Source organism: Rhipicephalus sanguineus, chromosome 2 (genome assembly GCF_013339695.2).
Source record: "Rhipicephalus sanguineus isolate Rsan-2018 chromosome 2, BIME_Rsan_1.4, whole genome shotgun sequence".
Lineage (NCBI taxonomy): Eukaryota > Metazoa > Arthropoda > Arachnida > Ixodida > Ixodidae > Rhipicephalus > Rhipicephalus sanguineus.
The window spans coordinates 112045702-112067873 of NC_051177.1; the positions used below are offsets into that span (position 1 = coordinate 112045702).

At 45.5% G+C, this 22172-nt stretch overlaps 1 protein-coding gene across 1 annotated transcript in view; it reads right to left on the reverse strand.

Annotated features, from left to right (window-relative positions):
• The window catches only part of LOC119381804 (vesicular glutamate transporter 1-like), a 79098-nt gene that overhangs the window by 42402 nt on the left and 14524 nt on the right, over positions 1–22172 (reverse strand). Inside the window, exons 4-7 of the mRNA XM_049412902.1 lie at positions 18862–18939; positions 17826–17959; positions 15808–15939; positions 12270–12399 (exon numbers count right to left, since the gene is read on the reverse strand). Coding sequence (XP_049268859.1) covers positions 12270–12399; positions 15808–15939; positions 17826–17959; positions 18862–18939 — 474 coding nt within the window. The remainder of the gene's footprint in view (positions 1–12269; positions 12400–15807; positions 15940–17825; positions 17960–18861; positions 18940–22172) is intronic.

Consider the following 22172-nt stretch of genomic DNA (forward strand, 5'->3'; position numbering starts at 1 on the left):
TCATGTTAACTCGTGTTTTTATGTTCCTCACACAGTCACGTCGCGCAAAACCAATTTCGGGGTAGAGCAAGCTAGCGAAATGGCCGCCAGCGCTCCATGAGCGTGGCACGTAAGTCATGCTGTGCATGACATGCGAGTCATGATTCTCATGTTAACTCGTGTTTTTATGTTCGTCACACAGTCACCTCACAAGATACCAATTTTGGTGTATGTAAATCTAGCCAAACCGCCGCCAGCGCCCCATGAGCGTGGCACGTAAGTCATGCTGTACATGACATGCGTGTCATGATTTTCATGTTAACTCGTGTTATTTATGTTCATTACACAGTCACGTCACAAGATACCAATTTCAGGATAGGTCAAGCTAGCGAAGCCGCCGCCAGCGCCCCATGAGCGTGGCACGTAAGTCATGCTGTGCATGACATGCGAGTCATGATTCTCATGTTAACTCGTGTTTTTATGTTCGTCACACAGTCACGTCACAAGATACCAATTTTGGTGTACATAAAGCTAGCGAAACCGCCGCCAGCGCCCCATGAGCGTGGCACGTAAGTCATGCTGTACATGACATGCGTGTCATGATTTTCATGTTAACTCGTGTTATTTGTGTTCGTTACACAGTCACGTCGCGCAATACCAATTTCAGAGTAGATCAAGCTAGCGAAGCCGCCGCCAGCACCCCATGAGCGTGGCACGTAAGTCATGCTGTGCATGACATGCGAGTCATGATTCTCATGTTAACTCGTGTTTTCATGTTCGTCACACAGTCACGTCACAAGATACCAATTTTGGTGTATATAAATCTAGCCAAACCGCCGCCAGCGCCCCATGAGCGTGGCACGTAAGTCATGCTGTACATGACATGCGTGTCATGATTTTCATGTCAACTCGTGTTATTTATGTTCATTACACAGTCACGTCACAAGATACCAATTTCAGGGTAGGTCAAGCTAGCGAAGCCGCCGCCAGCGCCCCATGAGCGTGGCATGTAAGTCATGCTGTGCATGACATGCGAGTCATGATTCTCATGTTAACTCGTGTTTTTATGTTCGTCACACAGTCACGTCACAAGATACCAATTTTGGTGTATATAAATCTAGCGAAACCGCCGCCAGCGCCCCATGAGCGTGGCACGTAAGTCATGCTGTACATGACATGCGTGTCATGATTTTCATGTTAACTCGTGTTATTTGTGTTCGTTACACAGTCACGTCGCGCAATACCAATTTCAGGGTAGATCAAGCTAGCGAAGCCGCCGCCAGCGCCCCATGAGCGTGGCACGTAAGTCATGCTGTACATGACATGCGTGTCATGATTTTCATGTTATCTCGTGTTTTTATGTTCGTCACACAGTCGCGTCACAAGATACCAATTTCAGGGTAGGTCAAGCTAGCGAAGCCGCCGCCAGCGCCCCATGAGCGTGGCACGTAAGTCATGCTGTGCATGACATGCGAGTCATGATTCTCATGTTAACTCGTGTTTTTATGTTCGTCACACAGTCACGTCACAAGATACCAATTTTGGTGTATATAAATCTAGCCAAACCGCCGCCAGCGCCCCATGAGCGTGGCACGTAAGTCATGCTGTACATGACATGCGTGTCATGATTTTCATGTTAACTCGTGTTATTTATGTTCATTACACAGTCACGTCACAAGATACCAATTTCAGGGTAGGTCAAGCTAGCGAAGCCGCCGCCAGCGCCCCATGAGCGTGGCACGTAAGTCATGCTGTGCATGACATGCGAGTCATGATTCTCATGTTAACTCGTGTTTTTATGTTCTTCACACAGTCACGTCACAAGATACCAATTTTGGTGTATATAAATCTAGCTAAACCGCCGCCAGCGCCCCATGAGCGTGGCACGTAAGTCATGCTGTGCATGACATGCGAGTCATGATTCTCATGTTAACTCGTGTTTTTATGTTCGTCACACAGTCACGTCACAAGATACCAGTTTTGGTGTATATAAATCTAGCCAAACCGCCGCCATCTCTCTATGAGCATGGCACGTAAGTCATGCTGTACATGACACGCGTGTCATGTTTTCATGTTAACTCGTGTTATTTATGTTCATTACACAGTCACGTCACAAGATACCAATTTTGGTGCATATCAAGCTAGCGAAACTGCCGCCAGCGCTCCATGAGCATGGCACGTAAGTCATGCTGTACATGACATGCGTGGCATGATTTTTATGTTAACTCAAGTTTTTATGTTCGTCATACAGTCACGTCGCGCAATACCAATATCGGGGTAGATCAAGCTAGCGAAACTGCCGCCAGCGCCCCATGAGCGTGCCACGTAAGTCATGCTGTACATGACATGCGTGTCATGATTTTCATGTTATCTCTTGTTATTTATGTTCGTTACACGGTCACGTCGCAAGATACCAATTTTGGTGTATATAAAGCTAGCGAAACGGCCGCCAGCGCACCATGAGCGTGGCACGTAAGTCATGCTGTGCATGACATGCGTGTCATGATTTTCATGTTATGACTTGTCATTTATGTTCGTCATACAGTCATGTTACGCCATGCCAATTTTGGTGCACATTCGATGAACCATGCGACCAGGAGAGCACAAAGTCGTAGGCGGCTAGATAGATAGATAGATAGATAGATAGATAGATAGATAGATAGATAGATAGATAGATAGATAGATAGATAGATAGATAGATAGATAGATAGATAGATAGATAGATAGATAGATAGATAGATAGATACGCTCAAAGTCGCAGAAGTTCGCTAAGAAATGCTTCGCATTTAAAAGTCACTGTTTCGCCGCAAGGGCGAAGCAATGAATGCGATAGCAAGAAACTAATGCTATACGAAGTGAGGCTCGCCAGTGGATACTCTCAGTTTGAACAGCGCTCCTGTTGCAAAGGCGGCCGAAGCAGCGAAGGAAACTAGCGTGCTTCAAGTGTCGAGCTGTGACACTTGATAGTTCGCGCTCATCTTCTGTTTGTTCGTTTAGCGGCGTCCCTTGAGCTCGAGTGACTTTCGTACGCACCGTAACATGAGCGCGGACATCACGGTGAAAGCTCGAAACATTCCTCTTCCCCTCACCACGAGAAAACTGCGCGAGCAGACAGCGGAAGAGCAAGGTTCTCTCTGCGCAAATATAAGAAGAAGCAAGCGAGCGAGCTCGCCGACGACTTTTAAATCCGCCAGTCGCGCTCCTCGCGCCATCTCGCTGGTAATGAAGAAACGCCTATAAGCGCCTGCCGTCTCTGAGTCCTGCCAACGGTAAAGGGTGTGTATATAACGCTCGCCATTAGCTACCCGAAGGATCTGCGTTTTCTGGCGTAGTGGTTAGCGCCGCGCGCTGCGGAACGACAGGTCGCTGGTTCGATTCCGCGCTTCGCAAGCATTTTTCTGAATTATCTTTCTTTGGGACTTTGATATATATATATATATATATATATATATACATACTTATACATATACGGTGAATGACGGCGACGGCAAAATCCAGCCGAGACTGTCCATATTGCTATCGCAATAAAATATTAGCTGAGTATTTACCGAGAGATTTCGTACTACACCACGGCGTACACAAAAACGAAATTAGCGCAGGATTTAACATGGGATTTGGAACTATGTATACACCAAGACATACACAAGAACTATATTACTCACAGAATTAGCCCTGGATTAGAGCAATATTAGCGCTGCAATAAGCGCTGAATTTAGTGAGGTTTTTTTTCTTTACTCACGCGAACGCCGCAAAGACTAAGTTGACTCGCAGCTGCTGGGCTCACGTGATACCTTCTGTACTTGACACGACTTTGAAATATAGAGATCTAAGGTTTTCGCCTAAAAAATGTAGAGCTTTCCGCATAATTAGAATACAGGATCTGCTGCAGCGCAAAAGCAATGCCGCTCGACAAACAGAAAAGTTTTCAGTGGCACGAGTACCGGGTGAAGCGCGAGACAGACGGTACGATTTTCCATGCGATGTGCCGGCCGACGCGGCGAAGGGGGAGAGGGAATAGTGGCTGTCCGATGCTATGAAAGGTCACCATTCCGGTTTCGCCACCGCCGTGTCGGACGTCGCATCGCATGGAAAATCGTACCGTCTGTCTCGCCCTTGACAGTCTTGTTTCTCTTCCAAGTATTTCCGGTCGAGCACTTCCAGTTTTCAGAATATACAAAAAATGGTTTCTTAAAAATAGAAATCGATGGTTCTGTTTCAAGCTGAGGGTTATAATTGTATATATGTGGTATCGGAGCATATCTTGACTTAATATGAGGGCCAACTGACTGTCAGGACAATGAAAGAAGATTAATTGGTTGAGTTCATTGAAATATTGCTAGCAGCTGGAATCGTTGCGGCACCAGGCGAAGCAGGTCCCAACCACGCGCTTCCTTCTACGTGGCCTCTTAGGTGTCCCTCCGCAAACTGGTACGAAATTGATGGTTCTGGTTGGAAGTTATATTTTAAGGCGAAAGCCGTCGACGCCTCATGAAACGAGAAAAGCGGCCGTCGGCGTCAACGCGAACGATGCCAAACGTCACGTGTTATGGCGTCATCGTGACGTCAAATAAGATGACGTCGCACGATGACGTCATCGCACAAAATCATCGCGTGGTCAAAGGTGTGCGGATCCCGGAGGGAGTGCAAAACCAGGTAAGGTGCACAAAGCTTTCGGAGGGTGCAGGGTTGGGGGCAAGGATCAATACGTCGACTGAGAAGAAGATGGCTCACAGTTAATCACAAGTTTACCAACACAATCAGTGCCACTCTCAGTATATGGCATTAGCGTCGCTTTACATTTTTTTATAGAGCGGCCATGACAGAAGACAGGATGTCCCCACCAGAATGTGGCAGTCTGTATCGTACCGTCACGTGGCTCTCCGCAGCGCGTTGCCAAAGCCGCTCAACCGCGAGAGGCATTAGTATAAAGGACATGCGATGCAAGCTATTTTCTTTGTAATCGCGGCATGTGGGAATAGGAAGCTTTATATTTTGAATCAGTATTCAGACAAAATCAGTTCTATAGCGCAGAGCAACTACGAGGGTTATCAAACAATGCAGTGTAGGCAAAAAGACTCGTCACTCAATATGCGCAGCAATGAAGTATGCTGGGGTTCGTGCATGAATTCGCTTAAACACGACTCGGAGGCCGAAGCCATCTTTTCCTTGTCAGCAAATGTACTGATACCCTCCCCCCCTTGATAGCTTTCTGCTCCTAACGTGGTTGTGCACGGCCTCCATGATCGGTGCGATGGCGAGCTTCCTGCACCTCACCTGGTTTTGCACTGCCTCCGTGATCGGCCTACCTTTGACCAAGCAACGATGTTTGTGATGACATCATGATAACGTCACGAATTTCTGCGATCTATGACGTCATCACGTGATGAATTTCCGCATCACTCGTGCTGGCGCCGCTAATGCCGACGGTTAAATTTCACGTTTGATGAGGCATCTAAGGCTCTAGCCTTAATAACGTCTTTTAGCTTTGGCATTTCTAGCAGTGCCGTACTGAGTTTTAAGAAAGACCCCACCCCCTCCTCCCCTTATGCAATCTCCCCATTTTTTCCACCTCCTTGTGAGGTATGATGACTTAGTTACCGTGCTTCTTGTTGTATAGTGAATTTGTAGAGCAGAAAGTGTTACTGCAGCTTGTGTAACATTGCGTCTAGCTTTTGTATAAGTCATATTGACGCTAGTTATAAGTATTCAGTCTATAAGCGCCTCTATAGCGCTGCTTGTATTGGTCCAATAAACTTTCCTTTGTAGCTCTTCAGCGTAGCAGTACACTGTAGTAGGCTACAACCTAAGAATGAATATAAGCTCCGCCCACAGAATCTTGGTGCGCCCGCTCTCAACCTCTGTAAGAAAGACGTGCGCGTGTTTTGCCTGCTAATGTAAACACTACGCATATTTAGAATTAAAATTGAGGCGCCATTCGATTCTGTGAAGATTGGATGAGCAGTGCAGCTGTTTAGCACACGACACAGAGGCTACACAAAAAATCGAACCATAGCCGATCACATCGGTGCTGGGCAGTATCGAAGATACATGTATCTTAGACACTATCTTAGATACTCGTTGGATATCATGTATCTGTACCGCGATACGTCTCGCGCGACGTGTATCAGTATCTGTATTTCCGCTACAAGGGGTACTGACACGAAAATTGTCATTTTAACTTGTGGTGTAGTAGCGCAAATTCGCGCTATTCGACACTCGCGAAACAAGACACTCGCGAAGCGAGTGTCGTGTTTCTTCTTGTCCTCTTCTGTGCGAGTGTCGTGTTTCTTCTTGTCCTCTTTGTCCCCGTCGAATTTGCGCTACTACACCATATGTTAAAATGATATCTCACCAACTAGCCCAGCTCTCAACCCTACTGAACGAAAATTGTCAGTTGTCGTTTTCTTGCGTCAAATGAAAGGCAAAGCCCTCAAGAGCCTAGAAAATGTACTGCTAAGCGTGAGTGCACCCTGAAAAAGTAATTACAGTATGTATTTAAAAGCTACTTTCGGTTCCTACTGCACCCTGACGTCACAACACGGTGAGCTTCTCGACACGTGCTCGCGCAAGATATCGCGACGTTTCCACGGCCGCTCCGCGCCGTGGCTCTGTTGGTGATGCACAAGCCATTTTGAGTATTTTGGTGACGCGCGAGTGGCCATTTTGGAAGTTTCGGTACCTGACGTCATCACAACCAGCCAGACTGCTGCGTGAAGTCACCAGAATTAGTACTGTGGCCTGACGTCAAGCTAGTGTTGATGTCTGTAGCTGCGCCATGGGAAAATTGACTTTAATATCAAAATAAAATATCAGCATTTTCTGAGCTTCACAATTGCCCAGAGCCGTCTCTGCATACAGGAGATTAGCATGGCAGAGTAAACTCGCCTTCGAAAAATGGTGTCAGTACCCCTTTAAGATACACAATAGATTATTGCCACGCCGGCTTCTTGTTTTAATTTGATGTATTCGGGTATGACCCACAAGGACGGCTAGCAACGCTAGACGCAGACTGTGCCGCAGCATTTGAGAAGCTTCGCGATTGTAGTAGATCGTTTTGTTAAGATTGCGCGCAGGACGCGAATAGTCTAGATTATTCCAGAGATTGCGCGACCGCCAATGATAAGACTGGAAAGTTCGATGCGTGATATATAAAAGACGGCGCGTCCCAGCCATGATCAGTTATTCGACGGCCGACGCTCTGTTCGCCGCTATCAGTGTACAATGTGTATTGCTGTAGTTTGACTTTCAGTTTCCCGTCCACAAGTTCGACCAAATAAAGAGTTTCATCTTGGACACGCCGACTGCTGCCTTCGTCAACGTCACAACCCCGTGACATTATTCAATGTGTCGAAGTCCTTCATCAACGTGTATCGAAGTCCTTCATCAAACGGTGACGTTTTAACATTCTTGCACACGTACCTATGTCGCTACGCCATTGGAAACAGACTGATACTAGTAGGCGACTTTAATATCCCAGATATCAACCGGCACACGTTGCAACATCACTCCGCCTCGTTTGATAAACTTTTTGACATTATGATAACCGTGAATATCTATCATATCGTGGCACAACATACTCGTGTACAAGGTAGTTCTGCAAACATATTTGACCTGCTGTTCTTGACCAATCATTTTCCTCCAGATAAAGGCGACGTTAAACTGCCTAGACGGTATATCAGACCACCGCGTAGTAACCGGTTCGATCCCAGTTCAAGGCCTTATAACACCTTCCAAATCCCTTGTCACTTCTCTTGATTTTAAGAATACCGATGATTCCAGCATAGTCGCTCAACTTTCCTGTGACTATTGTTCTTTTAAACAGCTTGCTAATAAATCTGTATTAGACATTGATTTGCTAAGGCAGAGATTCAAAGCCATTATATTCTTCTGTATCCGAAGTTACATCCCTAGTAAAATCCTAGTAAAAATTCTAGAAAATCCCAAGTTACATCCCTACAAAAAGGCACAACCATTGGATAAACCGTGAAATCATACACGCCAAAACGCAAAGTAAAATGACTCAGAAAATTGTTAAAAAAAGACCTAACTGCGAAACTCGCCTATCCTTCACTTCAGCAATCACCTTTATGAAAGCGAAAATAAAGGCTGCAAAATCATTCTCTCTTTCTAATACGCTCACTAATTTTCTAAAAAATTCACCATAAAAATTTTGGAATTATCTTAACCCTAAAAGCCAGAATGAGGATGCTATGTCGCAAGAAGAAAGTGAAGAAAAATCACAGCATATCCACGGAGTGAATGATGATGAGTGGGCGAAGCTGCGGAGGTTCATCGGTAAACCATGAATCTTCCATGAATTCTGCCCAGTACATCATCACCGACGTGAGATCGGGTGCGTTTATACTAAAAGTTCGATGAGTTATGACGACTTGCAGCTCACTTTAATTTTACATGTACGCTGTGAATTTTCATTGTTTAGAAAACCATTGCTTTAGAAAACATCTGGCGTCTTTCGTTAAGCAGCTGGCGTCTTTTCGTTTTGCTTTAGAAACATCTGGCGTTCTTTCGTTTTGCTTTTACAAAACATCTGGCGTCTTTCGTTGGTTTATTTCATCAATCAACGGCGTTTTGAACAAAACTTTTATTGTTTAATCACGCACAGGAGAAATCTCACCAGGCACTACCTTCGAGGTAAACAATGGCTGCTAATGGGAATGAGAGACAGAAGAAGTCGGCTTTTAGCTAACACTTACACTTCTACTTCTACTAACGTTTCCTACTGGAACATGCCAGTGGCTGCTAATGGGGAATGAGGGACAGAAGAATTCGGCTTTTAGTTAACGCGCACGCTGCGAATTTTTTATTGTTCAACAACGCACAGGAAAAATCTCCCACCGGCACCACCTTGGAGGTCAAAGCGTAAGACTGGTTACGCACTACGACTACTACTACGACTACGAGGGACGAACGGGTGCCGCCTTAAGGAGCTTCGCCCCGAAAAGCAACCTTAATGAATAACATATTTTAAGTCAATGTTCACTAATGACGATACGATTCCACGCCATATTCACTCACACAGTTCAGACAGCACAGATTCTATCTCCTTAAACGAGGCAGGAATCTTTAATTTATTGTTAAAATTTGACTGCAAAAAGAAAGCCGGACCTGATGACATACCTAACGAATTCTTAAGGCGGTATGCTGAGTGGATGGCACAGTATTTGTTCCTAATACTTAACAAATCATTAACCACATATTCTCTCCAAATCGAATGGGAAATGGCTAAAGTGATACCAATTCACAGAGGTAACAAAACTGATGCTTCAATTTCTGTCCTATTTCACTAACTAGTACAACATGTAAATGGCTTGAACGCATCATCCTCAAACGCATTACTACCTATGACGAATAAAACCACATATATTAATATTCTGTCACCATTCCAGCATGGTTTCCGCAAAGGTCTTTGTACAGCAACTCAATTAACCGAATTAGTACACAAATATCACAAGTCATTGACAATCAAAAACAGATAGATCACACAAATATCACAAGCCATTGACAATCAAAAACAGATAGATCACATACTATTTGACTTCTATAAAGCATTTGATCGGGTGTCACGCAAAAAACTAGCCATAAAAATCGAAGCAGTATTAGGTAATAGACCAATTAGTGACTGGATCAGTGCTTGTTTATCAAACACAGTTCGTCGAAATTAATCTCCAAAAATCTAAAATAACCCAAGTTACGTCAGCCGTGCCTCAGGGAAGTGTCTTGGCTCCAGTTTTATTCCTCATTTTCATAAATGATCTACCTGCATCTATCAAGACTAACATAAGGCTTTTTGCCGATGATTGCATAGTTATAAAGAAATCAATTGTCCTAATGACCACCTAACCTTTGAAAACGATCTAAAATCAGTATCTCAATGGTGTATGGTGTGGCAGATGACATTAATTATAGTTAAATCAGCTTTACTTAGAATAACCAGGAAGCCCCGCCTCGGTGGTCTAGTGGTTATGGCGCTCGACTGCTGACCCGAAGGTCGCGGGATCGAATCCCGGCCGCGGCGGCTGCATTTTCGATGGAGGCGAAAATGTTTGAGGCCCGTGTACTTAGATTTAGGTGCACGTTAAAGAACCCCAGGTGGTCAAAATTTCCGCAGCCCTCCACTACGGCGTCTCTCATAATCATAGCGTGGTTTTGGGACGTTAAACCCCAGATATTATTATTAGAATAACCAGGAAAAACATATTATCCGACTTTTCCTACGCTATCGGGCATACCCAACTAACTACAGTTGAGGAACGCAGGTATCTTCGACTAATCATATCAGATGACCTGAGATGGGAGGCACACGTAAATCACGTAACGTCATCTGCATTAAAAAGACAATTTTTTTCTGAAAAGTCGTCTCTATTCAGCCCCGCATCCAACAAAGCTACTTGCCTACAACACATTTGTTAGACCAGTACTTGAGTACGCTAACGTCGTAACAAATAAATTAATCAATAAACTAGAAAACGCGCAAAGAAAAGCAGTCTGGTTTATTTTTCATTAAATACCGTACATCTTATTCCCCCTCCGAATGAATGCAACAAGCAGGAATACTAACCCTTCGTAACCGTGCTGAACTGGCTCGCCAGAAAATGTTGTTTCAACTTTTTCACAGTAAGCTTCGCATTAATAGCACCAAATACCTATCTTACCCAGAAACCAGACCCTCACGTCATAAGCACCCCCAATCGCTTCAGGAATACCGGTTCAAAACTGACTCTTTTAAATTTTCCTTTTTTTCACAAGCCATTAGGGTATGGAACAGTCTGCCTACATTTATAACTACTTTTAACAATGAAGATAGCTTCCTGTCAGCTTTTGAAAACTACCTAAGTGTTTCCCAAATATTAAGTGTTTGTTTAGTTCTAACCTTACCATTTTGTTTTTTGTAATGACATTTAATTACATCCTGTAACGACCTATTGATTCATTACACGTGTATTTTGTGTAAACACTTCTTTACTTATTATTGTTGTTTTTTCATGACGCGTTCCATGTAACTCCTGTATTAATGCAATCTTTATACAATCTTCATACATACCATATCTGTTTGTTAACTGTTATTACGTGCAACCTTCCTGTAATTATTCCATATATTATTTGTGTAATCTACAACCAACTTACTCTAATGTACAACCAACCATCTTTATGTATGTATGCCCTTCCTGCTAAAATCTCCGTTGGGATTAGCAGTATGTCTGAAATAAATAAATAAATAAATAAATAAATAAATAAATAAATAAATAAATAAATAAATAAATACAAGATACTGCGACCGCAACATCCCCGTGCGAAACAATAAACGTTGGCTAAACTCAGCTTCTCAAGCTGATACTGCGGTCACTAGCCACCTGAATAAAACTAAACAAATTGACGTTCGGTGATCTTTCCGCCAGAGTCTGGCGAGGTCAGGTGATGAGGTCTGCGCTTCCCTACTGGTGGAGCAGAGTCACATGGTGGCGCTTGCGCCGTCTCTTCAAAAACAAGCGGACGAACGTCTAGAATGGTTTGCAAGTGGGCTAGTTGGTGATCGTGCATGTTGAGTTGTTGCAGTAAAAATTAGACGCACGGACGAAGGAACAAAACACGAAGAGACTGCTGCTCATAGTCACTATAACCTCACAGTGACGTCGTAATTACACCATGATGATGTCACAGATTCTGGTGATACGTGACGTTACGGTGACGTCATCACGGAATCATGATTTTTTTGCATCACTCGTGTTGATGTCGCTAACGGTCAATTTTCGCGTTCGACGAGGCATCTATGGCTTTCGCCTTAATAATTGTTAAAAGATTACAAGTTAGTGAGTATGTCGCTAACGAACGCCTTATGCCATGAAAATTCAATGCACTTTTATGTCCTCCACACGTATACAGGATGCGTTACAAAAAAATGTCTCTACCAGCGTTGTTGCTGCTGTACACCTGACCGGTGATCCGGTATTGCGGATACGGTTATGTGTTCACGGACAAGGTAGTACTCCTTGTCCAGTTGGTACTTCCGGTCTTAAGACGTGCCTATCGCTGACGGCTTCCAGTTATAGCTTACTCACTTTCGTTCTGCATTTAACTTACTTCCAGTCTAAACTACTGCTGGTTAAAGGTGAACCAAAGGAAGGTCACCGGATACAAGTTTTTTTTTTTTTTTTTCGATGAGAAATTATCACATGCGCCAAAGAGAAAATAGGTCGTATATGCCCAAGAAGACATGCGTGCACTATAATCAGTCGTCTTCACGCGCGCTCCTGTTTTCGTGTTGCGCCTACCTCCTGAACAGGTGAGCCTCCTGGTACCAGTGGTGGTGAGCCAGCCCTTGTCACGCAGCAGGTCGCTCACCACGCCGCTTGTCACCACGGCCGCTGCCAGCGCCAGCACCGAAGACAGGGCAGGAAAGCTCTGCGAAGCAAGCAGAGTGTCAGCAGCACAATACAACAAGGCAGTAATACAGAAGGTTATGACAGGACTGTAACCATAGGTCGTCAAACTCACTCATGAGTCGACTCACTCAGACTCATATCGAGACGTGGGTCTGAGTCTGAGTGACTCCGAGGGAATTAAATTTTGGTGAGTGTGAGTCCGAATGAGTCCGGCTGAGAAAAATTATAGTGAGTCCGAGTGAGCCCTAAGGGCAAGATATGTTTCGTGAGTGAGTCTGAGTGAGCTCCATAATTTTTTGCCGGCCTATGACTGTAATACAGCCCCGACATAAAGTTCCTTTACAAAATTGATGTTTTTCCCGAAACGCGAAACCCTAACAGCGGTGACAACTTTTTAGGCAACAACATCCACGAAGTGAGGTAATACGCACTTCTATCCGCACCTTGTCAACTCCAGTAAAGACCCGCGTTATAATTAGGTTAACTAGCATGACGTCAAGCGTTCAGACATGAACATATTTCGCTCGAGGGCCTCGAGCACTGACTGTCACAATGATAAGCATTAATGATAATTTCTGTCTTCACAGGATAGCGCGCACTTACTACCTGTGAAAATGAATACCTACCAACTCGCCCATTTTTCTGCTTTGTTGTGTGTAACTTCTGGCGTTTTACGTGCCAGAACCATGACATTGTGTTTTGGCACGTGGTGGTGGGGCACGCCGTCGTGGGGGAACCTTGATTAATTTTGACCACCTGGGGTTCCTTAACTTGCAGCGAAATCTAAGTGCACTGGCGTCCTTGTATCTTGACGCCATTGAAATGCGGCCTCCGCGGCCGGCATTTGAACCCGCGTCCTCGAACTGAGCAGGCTCAGCAGCGCGACAGATTATAACCTGCTAAGCTATACCATGGTGGGTGCTGCCACAATACTAGCGCGATGAAGACCGCCCGCGAAACCTTCGTAATTGCTCTCGCTTCACCGCATCTCGGAAAACTTTTGGTTACGCGTCGTCTGACGCTATAGGTGCGCTGGAAAAACAGTGCGCATAAAGTCATCAATCTTCCCTGCTTGTTTTTAGCATTTGCGCCAACCACACACTACCTCTAACGTGCAGGCGCTTGGACAGACATTCGGACAGACATTCGCAGCAACCGCCGGGCTAGGGGTGCACGCACGCTATTTCCTCCTCTAGATCACGCGACCTCCAAAACTGAGCGCGTGGGATGACTGCGAGCATTAAGCCACCATCCTTCTTCGGATAACCGTGCGCATTCTCCCTCACACCCGCAACGTAAGATACCGCACGCCGGGAAAGATGTGATCTTTATGCGGAACATCACGGCAACGGCGAAATTTCTCCTGTAGTTTCCATATATTATTGCTGAAGCAATGAAAACTACCTGAGAAACTCTGGCGCCAGCGTTTTCGGAAGCGGCAACTGCGGCGGTTTAGCCGGCATGGGAGTGGTAGTAATAGCCCATACATTTTCTTAAGGTTCATCTTTGCGACATCGAACTGCTTTGTGACTTTGCAAGCTGATCACCTTCAAAACATAATTTTGAGCTATAAGTGCAACAGTTCACAACGATTCGTGCACGCGTGCAGAGACATTGCTTGGCTCTGCTTTGAAAAACATGAAAAACGTGGTTGCTTGAATACTGCGAAAGATAAAGGGTAAAAAGAAAGCTACACGAACTCCGACAGTTATCGTTTCGTCCACTTTACTTTCTTCACATTTACATCCTAATCAGTGCAAATAACATCCCCTATACTTTCCTTGGCTTTCTTGTCTGTTAGGTATAATAAATGTTGAGTCTAGCAAAGAAAAACGAGCCCTTCAAATTCCCCTTCTTTCGTTCAAGGACTCCTAAAGCCGCGAGCACTGAGAGAAGAAAAATCGACGCACTATAGACGTCATCCTCGCAGTGTCGCTGGACGATCGCCGCGCTAGGGTTTCCTCTAGTGACATCTGTGGAGAGGAGAGAAGAAATAATAGAGCAGGGAGGTTAACCCGTATGGGACAACCGGTTTGCTACCCTACACATGGGGACAGGGTGGGGGAGATTAAAGATGGAGAGGAAAGAGAGAGAGAAAGATAGAAAGATAGCACATCACACTGCACACACAGAATCAGTCGGTCACTCTTGCGTGGTACGCGACATTTCAGTCACAGCTGAGGTTTTTAAGAGAGACGAACTTGGACATCTGTGGAAAGCTCTGTATACCTTATGAGCGTAACTGCTAAACAGAACACTGCATGAAGCTGAGAGGTTCGATCATCTCGACGCTGACGGACGAGTCGTGGTAATTGCTCCGTACACAACAACGCAGCGACGTCAGAGCCGCATACTCAAAGCAAGGCTCCAGTAAACAACTCGAGCGTGTGTGCTCAGATCCCCACCATCAAAGAGCGAAAAAGCGCTACCAAATTCTGGCTTGTTGACGCGATCCCCGCGTGCAAGTTGTTAGCGTTTTTTTTTTTGTTTGTTTCTTTACTTCACATGGCCGCTCGTATATATAAAGACGTGAACTGCGCTGACATCCCAGAGGAACGTCTTTCGACGTTTGCCGTTATGCCGCTCTAATGGCACGGAGTGCGAAATAGAGAAAGAAAATAAAAGAAGCTAAAAAATTATTCCCGCAGAATCCGGTCGCCTGTGCCCGAGGCTTATGGCCAGTGTTTGCCATGGCTTTCTCTCAAGTTGCTGGCGTTTCCTGACGGGAGCAAAACAAGCCGACAGCGCCCATCACCGTTAGCTCTCTCACTCTCTATGACTTCTGCACGTCAATCACTCGTTAGGCGCTAACGCGTAGTCGAGTTCCTGATAACGATAGACGCGCGTGGCGTGACGCCTGAAGCTAACGCTGGCTTGATTTATCGAGAGTGCCGCGTGTTCTGGGCTCTCTGCCGCCGAAGCGGTGCTTTCTCGGCGGCAGCCTACGCGCACATTCTTTCAGAGGAGACTCAACGACGATACAGAAAAGATGGATTAATTTTCCCAGCGGCTGTGAAATGCAAACATGGAAGGCTTGTACAATTATGTCTTATGTTCGGATGTCTTATTCAAGACATGTTATATAAAGATAGTTTCGCAACAGCGTTTTGTCTCTGAAAACTGATTCCCTTTAGTAAATGAGCAATCTGAAAGTTGTTTGTTTGTTTGTTTGTTTGTTTGTTTGTTTGTTTGTTTGTTTGTTTGTTTGTTTGTTTGTTTGTTTGTTTGTTTGTTTGTTTGTTTGTTTGTTTGTTTGTTTGTTTGTTTGTTTGTTTGTTTGTTTGTTTGTTTGTTTGTTTGTTTGTTTGTTTGTTTGTAGAGCATCATACTCGCTAACGAACCGTTATACGAACTCACGGGTTCAGCCAGTCGTTAGGATGGATAGGGTGCGTCTCTTATACCACTACACTGCGCCGAAGACACTCACGGTAACGCCTCCCAGGTACATGAGGTAGTTGTATTTGCCCAGCCGTTGCTCCGCCATGCCGGCCGCCACGCACAGGCACGCCAGATGGACGGGAGTGCTGCGAAGAATCTGGTGCCAGGGGACGCGGTGCACCTGCAAGCATAGCGGAGAACGTGCAGTAAGCGATTCGCAACGGGCTCCGTGCACTGGCCAGAGGGCGCTGTCGATAGCCTACACTTGTCACCCCAGTTTTGCCGATGTCGGCCGATAGGGCTGCAAAGAAAAGTGCCGCGAGATTAAGAAAGACACTAAAATACGTTTCGTGGTTCATTGCTCACCGCACGAAGCGCATGCGCACTTGGAAACTTCCAGATAACGGACACCCTTGACGTCACGGCTAACGTTCATCGCATCTGCCCAATATTGCTGTTTTCTCTCACTACGCTATGCGTTCTGGCGCTTCTGTCGCAGGAGGAAGTTCGAGCGCACGATGCCCACGCCAAAATCTATGTTTCATGTTTATGTTTTATGTTTCGGTATAGACAGTCGAGGAAGACAGCGAGATAGATGGAGTGACGAAATCAAGGGGTTCGCTGGGAAAAAAATGGAATCGGCTCGCACAGCATGGAATAAACTGCAGATCATTGGGAGATGCCTTCGTTCGGCAGTTGACTAAGACAGGCTGAAAATTATTAGGACGATGGTGATGATGATGATACTCGGAAATTCCGGCATACTTTCTCGATTCCTCAGTGTACGTGTACATCTGCAGTTATGCATTGCCTGTCCCACTCTATGGCCGACATATATAGCGGAACACCTGCGGAAACTTTTCGCCATTCATTTATGTATCGCGCAGCTAACCTAACGTACATTATAAAGCAACCATGAAGAAATAAAATAACCATAGATAAGAAGGCACTACATCAAGCAGCCAGCATTTGCAAGCAAGCGTTTCGTCGAAACATGTCAATTCCTTAGAAATATGTCAAATTGCATGATCTCTGAGACTCAGCAGCGCATTGGCAGACAGTGTTTGGTTGGCGGTAGTTTTTCTTTTTTTTTTATCGGTGCGCACTTGTTCGGCTGCATTGCCGGATCTATAGTTGTATCTCATGCCTGGGACGAGAGCAACAGCATCGCGAAGCACGTCCGCCATTTTATGCAGCCACACTGTACACGTAGCCCTGCTTGCAGAGCTGGCGCGCTCAAAATCTAAAAACACGTCGCGCGTGCTCTGACGTAGACAATCACGTGTTGGACAATGCTCCCAGAATCCTTTCCATCCTCCGCTGTAGCGTCCGACTAATTAGATAGTAATCAGCGGTTGCCACGGTGACATCGAGCGCCCACAACCACCTCAGTCCCGTCTGACGATTTATCTCTTATTACTCTGCCACATTTTATTGCGATAGCAATTATATGGACAGTCTCAGCTGATTTTTGCCGTCGGTGGCCGCCGTCATTCACCGTATATATATATATATATATATATATAAAAGCCACAAAGAAAAATAGTTCAGAAAAACTTTCCGGCGTGGACTCGAACGTGCAACCTCTCGCTTGCCAGCGCGCGGCGTTAGACGTTAGGCCACGAACAGCAACGTCTTTTTAAAAGAATCGCATTCGTAACAGGCCTCGAACGCGAAACCGTCGCACGTGGAGGATACGCTAACACACGATCCGTTCCAATAAAGCGAAAGTGTTGTCGCGCTCTGCCGGAATAATTGGCGCAGTAGCATAATTGCGAGCGATTTGCCTCATGTAGTTACAAGTAGGTGATTGCGAGTATGGCAAGCGATATTTACGCCCAGATTGCGAGCTTCAGAGAGACTGTTTTTTGCGGAGGCACATCTACACAAAGTGGAGAGAAAAGAAGGGAAGGGAACCCGTGTTGTTAGATTATGTGGCGCTTGATTGTCTACGCACAGTACACCACTCGGCGCCACCGTAATGTATTAGAAGTGAGTGACTTTTTTTTTACTTTTTTTTTACAGCTCGTGTAAACAGATGCCTCACGGAACCGTCTGTTTCCTTACTTGTGAGTCCGACAGTGTCCGGCCATTTCCCTCGGTGATGCGAAGCCGCTCGTCCTCAGTCACCGACTCATTGTTATAGGGATCGTCGAAAAACAGCAGGTACCAGAGGCCGAACCAGGCGAGACCCAACGTGACTGCCGAAGAGAGGCGAGTGCGTCACCTTTAGTCACTCGTGCATTTAAGGTAAAGGCAACTGACGGAAGCGCACGTCAGCATCAAGTACAGTGTTACTTCCCAATGGTCACTATAAATAACAGTGAATGCCTTTATATATCGTAAAACTAAAGGAACAAGAGAAAAGGTCACAGTTTCGCCGCAAGCGCGACGCAATGAATGCGATAGCAACAAATTGGAATGTTATACGAAGTAAGGCTGGCACCTAACTCCTTTAGGATCCGATCTCGCGTAACTTCAGGAAACGCTAGCGTAAGCGAATACGGTCGCTCCAGGAAGCGAAGCGGTTTTCGTGCTGTCTGTCGCCTCAACGCGAAGTGATAGCACAGCACATACAAGGGTAGGAGCCGTCTACTAATGTCTGTCGAGATAGCGCGTGCGACCGCGCCCATTTGATCAATGTTAGCAGTCGCTGCCCGAGCGACAATTCGAAAATATTGATGTTCGAATACGCCTAAAACATTCAAATGACTTGAATTTTTAGGAAAGAGCAATTTTCCTTTGTTTTATTTTGTTTCTGAAAAGTTACGTGCAGTTTCCTTCATACGCTACGACATTCAAGTTGGCCAATTAATTCTCCAGGCTTATACATTATAGGTGGTCTTCCTAAGAGCGTGCAAAGTGTTAACATTTTGTATATAATTAATGCTTGTTCATTTTTACATCCCGCGCAGTTTAGAACGTATTGCTTAGCGCTATAATTGGTGTGTTTTGATGAACTTTGATACAGTAATTTTATGTACGTAATTTTGGGTTAAGCGTATTGCTCGTCCTGTTGAGTTTTGTTGTTGCTATGGCTTGTCAGCCTCGAATAAATAAATGTCAGATTGCTTCAGATATGCATAACTGACCTTTCACTTACCGTTTGCGTATATCACAGGTGACGTCACGAATTCGAATTCGACCGCTTCAAACATGCACCGGCCTCCAAGCAGGGTAGCTTGCATGTAAAAGAGAAACAGATGCTCGATATACCAGCATCTCGTGTAAACCAAATTGTTTCTGCGCAGTTACTTCTCCGGTCAAACAACTGTGGTGTTTGACACAATCAGTCACTGTTCTCGCCACTTTAGTCAACACCAATAATTCGATGCGATATCGCCGCGTTCCAGGTCCATCATTGTAGGTAAGGCGAAACCTTACGAAGGATAAATGCGGAAAGGACAAACCACAAGCCCTTAGTAAAGTTTGTCATTAGTAATATTTCGCGCTACACAGATGGATCATTACAAACTAGCATGGTCAAATTGTTAGGTTACGCCCCTAGAAAACTCTGTGCTTGCTATTTTTCCTCTCATCAGTGCTGTGCCAACGTGGAAGTAACCGGCACGCAGGATTAAAGAAAGTGAAGGTAAACAATATATATAATATGGTGATCATTGTTGTAAGATAATGATAAGATACGCCCCAAGGCATGTGAACTATTGTTAAAGTGTACGTCCATGCCTCATAGGACATATAGTGTACGAGAACTCTCCTTCGTAGGGGAGTGATGGGAATACGAGTATAACACCCCTCTCGTAAAGGAGTTGCCAGTACTCCGTTATCTCCAGCATGTAAGGAATACTCTCGTAAGGGCCAATTAAAGATCTTCCGTTCTTGAACCGCTCTAAAGAACTGAATAACTCTGTAGTTATACGCGCTAAATTCTGACTATATGGCACGCTGTATAATAGGAGACTTTGGATTCAATTTGACCACTTGGTTTTCCGTTTCTATAACGCGTACCTAGTCATCGAAACGCGAGGGCTTTTGCGTTCGCGCGCGTCTTCGGGGCGCTGGCTGTTGCGCCCGAAATCAAACCCGCATCTTCGAGCTCAACAGCGCAACGTACGTCGTATAGCCGTGCACTGAGATACACCGGCGAGCTCAAGGGTGCTATAGCTTGTTTTGTAAGTACGGGAGCTCTATCTTATCTCTCCATTAAAAGTCTCTCCTCACATACTTACCCACCACGTCAGTATATAGTGGTTGTGGAATTCGACTGCAGACCCGCAGGTCGCGAGATCGAATCCCGGCCACGGCTGCATTTTCGATGGAGGCGAAAATGCTTGATGAGGCCCGTGTGCTTTAGATCTAGGTGCACGTTAAAGAACCCCGGGTGGCCGAAATTTCCGGAGTCCTCCACTACGGCGTCCCTCATAATCATATCGCGGTTTTGAGACGCTAAACCCCAAGTTATTAGGTGTCACATATTACGCGAAGCCATGCAGTTGACTGGACGGTTCACGTTCACCGTCACGGCCGTCAGTGACGCTGGCCAACGCCCCCTGGGCTCACGTGCAGTCAGCGTAAAAAGTCTAGGGACCACGAGACGCAAGAAAGAGTGGAATATTCCCGCTACTTCGGCAGGCAGCCTTTAATTTAACATTTCCAGCGTGTTCTGAAACGCGCAAACGACATGTACCGTGCAGTTCAACCGAATACAGTCACAAATTTCTCGGAAATTTAAAGTTTTTCTTAGACCTAGTGGTCTCTAAACTTTTGACGCCCACTGTACACATGTGTGTACACCTCAAAAATTTCACGGAATGGCTGTTACGCTCTGTTAAATCGGTTGCTTCCGAGAGGGTGAAGTACAAAGCTCCTAGGCTACTTGATATCCATTACGAAAAATCATTTAACTAGTTGATTGATTAATAATAGAACGGCCACCGTGGTAGCTAAATAGCAAAGCGTCACACGCGTAATTCGAAAAAAAAAATGCGGGTTCGGCTCGCACCTGCGGGAAATCGCTTTTTTTTCCCCACTTTCATTACCGTTTTCGACATCATTGGTACATTTCAACTGAAAATGAGCATCATTTCCGCTACAGTTTAGTTGTTTGTATAACGTGGCTGGGAAATAGGGACCACTCCGTTTCCCTCCTTCTTATCTCTGAAATTAATTGTAATGCTTTGTACATATCACGTCCCGCACTCTTCAACATTGCTTTATTCGTGCATCCGGTGCCTCTACTAGGGCATTTCGAGACGTCCTCATCAAACCGCGCTGTTCTTTCCAGTAATGGCGTGTAGCATCTCAAATAAACGGGTAAAAACTCGTACCGCTAGCATGCGGGAAGTTTGGGGGAGGCTAGCCATTTCGGCGAGGTCCCGAGGCCTCATTAGGTGAGTTGGTAATGTTCGAAACAGATGCTGCTTTCCCGATTGGAATTCCTGCACCACTTTTCTTTCTGGTGGAAACAAGTGCGAAAGAGCGAGAGAGAGAGAGAGAGACAGAGAGAGAGGGAAAGCAAGAACGTTGCCAGACGCATCGACAACGAGTGTTAGTGCTTTCACGTGTTCATAGAGCAGTCCTTCCCGATAGTCATTTACCGGCGTCGCTAAAGCTCGAAGCGCAGCACGACTATAGCCAGGAACAGCCATATGTTTTTGAGGCACAGCCGAAGACATAGCGCTCGCACCAAAGCATCTGTTGTCCTCAATGAAGTAAAGATGTTGACTGAATTCGTTGGTGGTCTAGTTGGTTCATAATGGGTCTCTCCAGAGCGCAAATCAGGTACGGGACACACAAGAATGCCTGTGCTGTGTGTGTTCTATGTCCCGTTGCTAATTAGCGCTCTGTTGTTTACCAAAATAAAGCTCTCTGAAAAAAAAGGTCAACTTTTTTTTTCGTCGTTCCTTTTTCATTTTTACGCATCTGCCATTCGAGATATGCCAACTTTCAGTCAGTTCTACTTAACGAGCCGATAGCGTGCTGCATGTTCGTGACATGGAATCCACCTTCTTCACGGTGCCGCAGATCATGCCCCCTAGCCCTAGCGGAAAGGGCGAGAAACGTTTTGGTATGGTCTCCGTAGGCCTCTCTTACCTCTCTATCTCGGAGGCTTTCGTTCGGGCTATCCCGGTTGTCTCGGATCGCTACGCGAAGCTCATCCCCCCCCCCCCCTCCCAAGCCCTACCAATACCGCAGAAGGCAGCACAAGAAAATGAAAAGGGCGAATTGTCGGGCGCGTGCCGTTAAAGCGAGGAATAGGCACGCGAGCTAGACGACGATTATTGCTGCTTGGCATGAACCAGTTGAAAAATACGGCATGAAAATTGTAGGACACCTTGTCAATTCCAATGTGTGTCCGGCGAAAGCCTGTGGCCATTCGACTTACTATGCCATGGTATCGGGGGAATCCACATTCTTGGGGCGCTTCTCAGAACCGCTTGCCGTGGAATCATC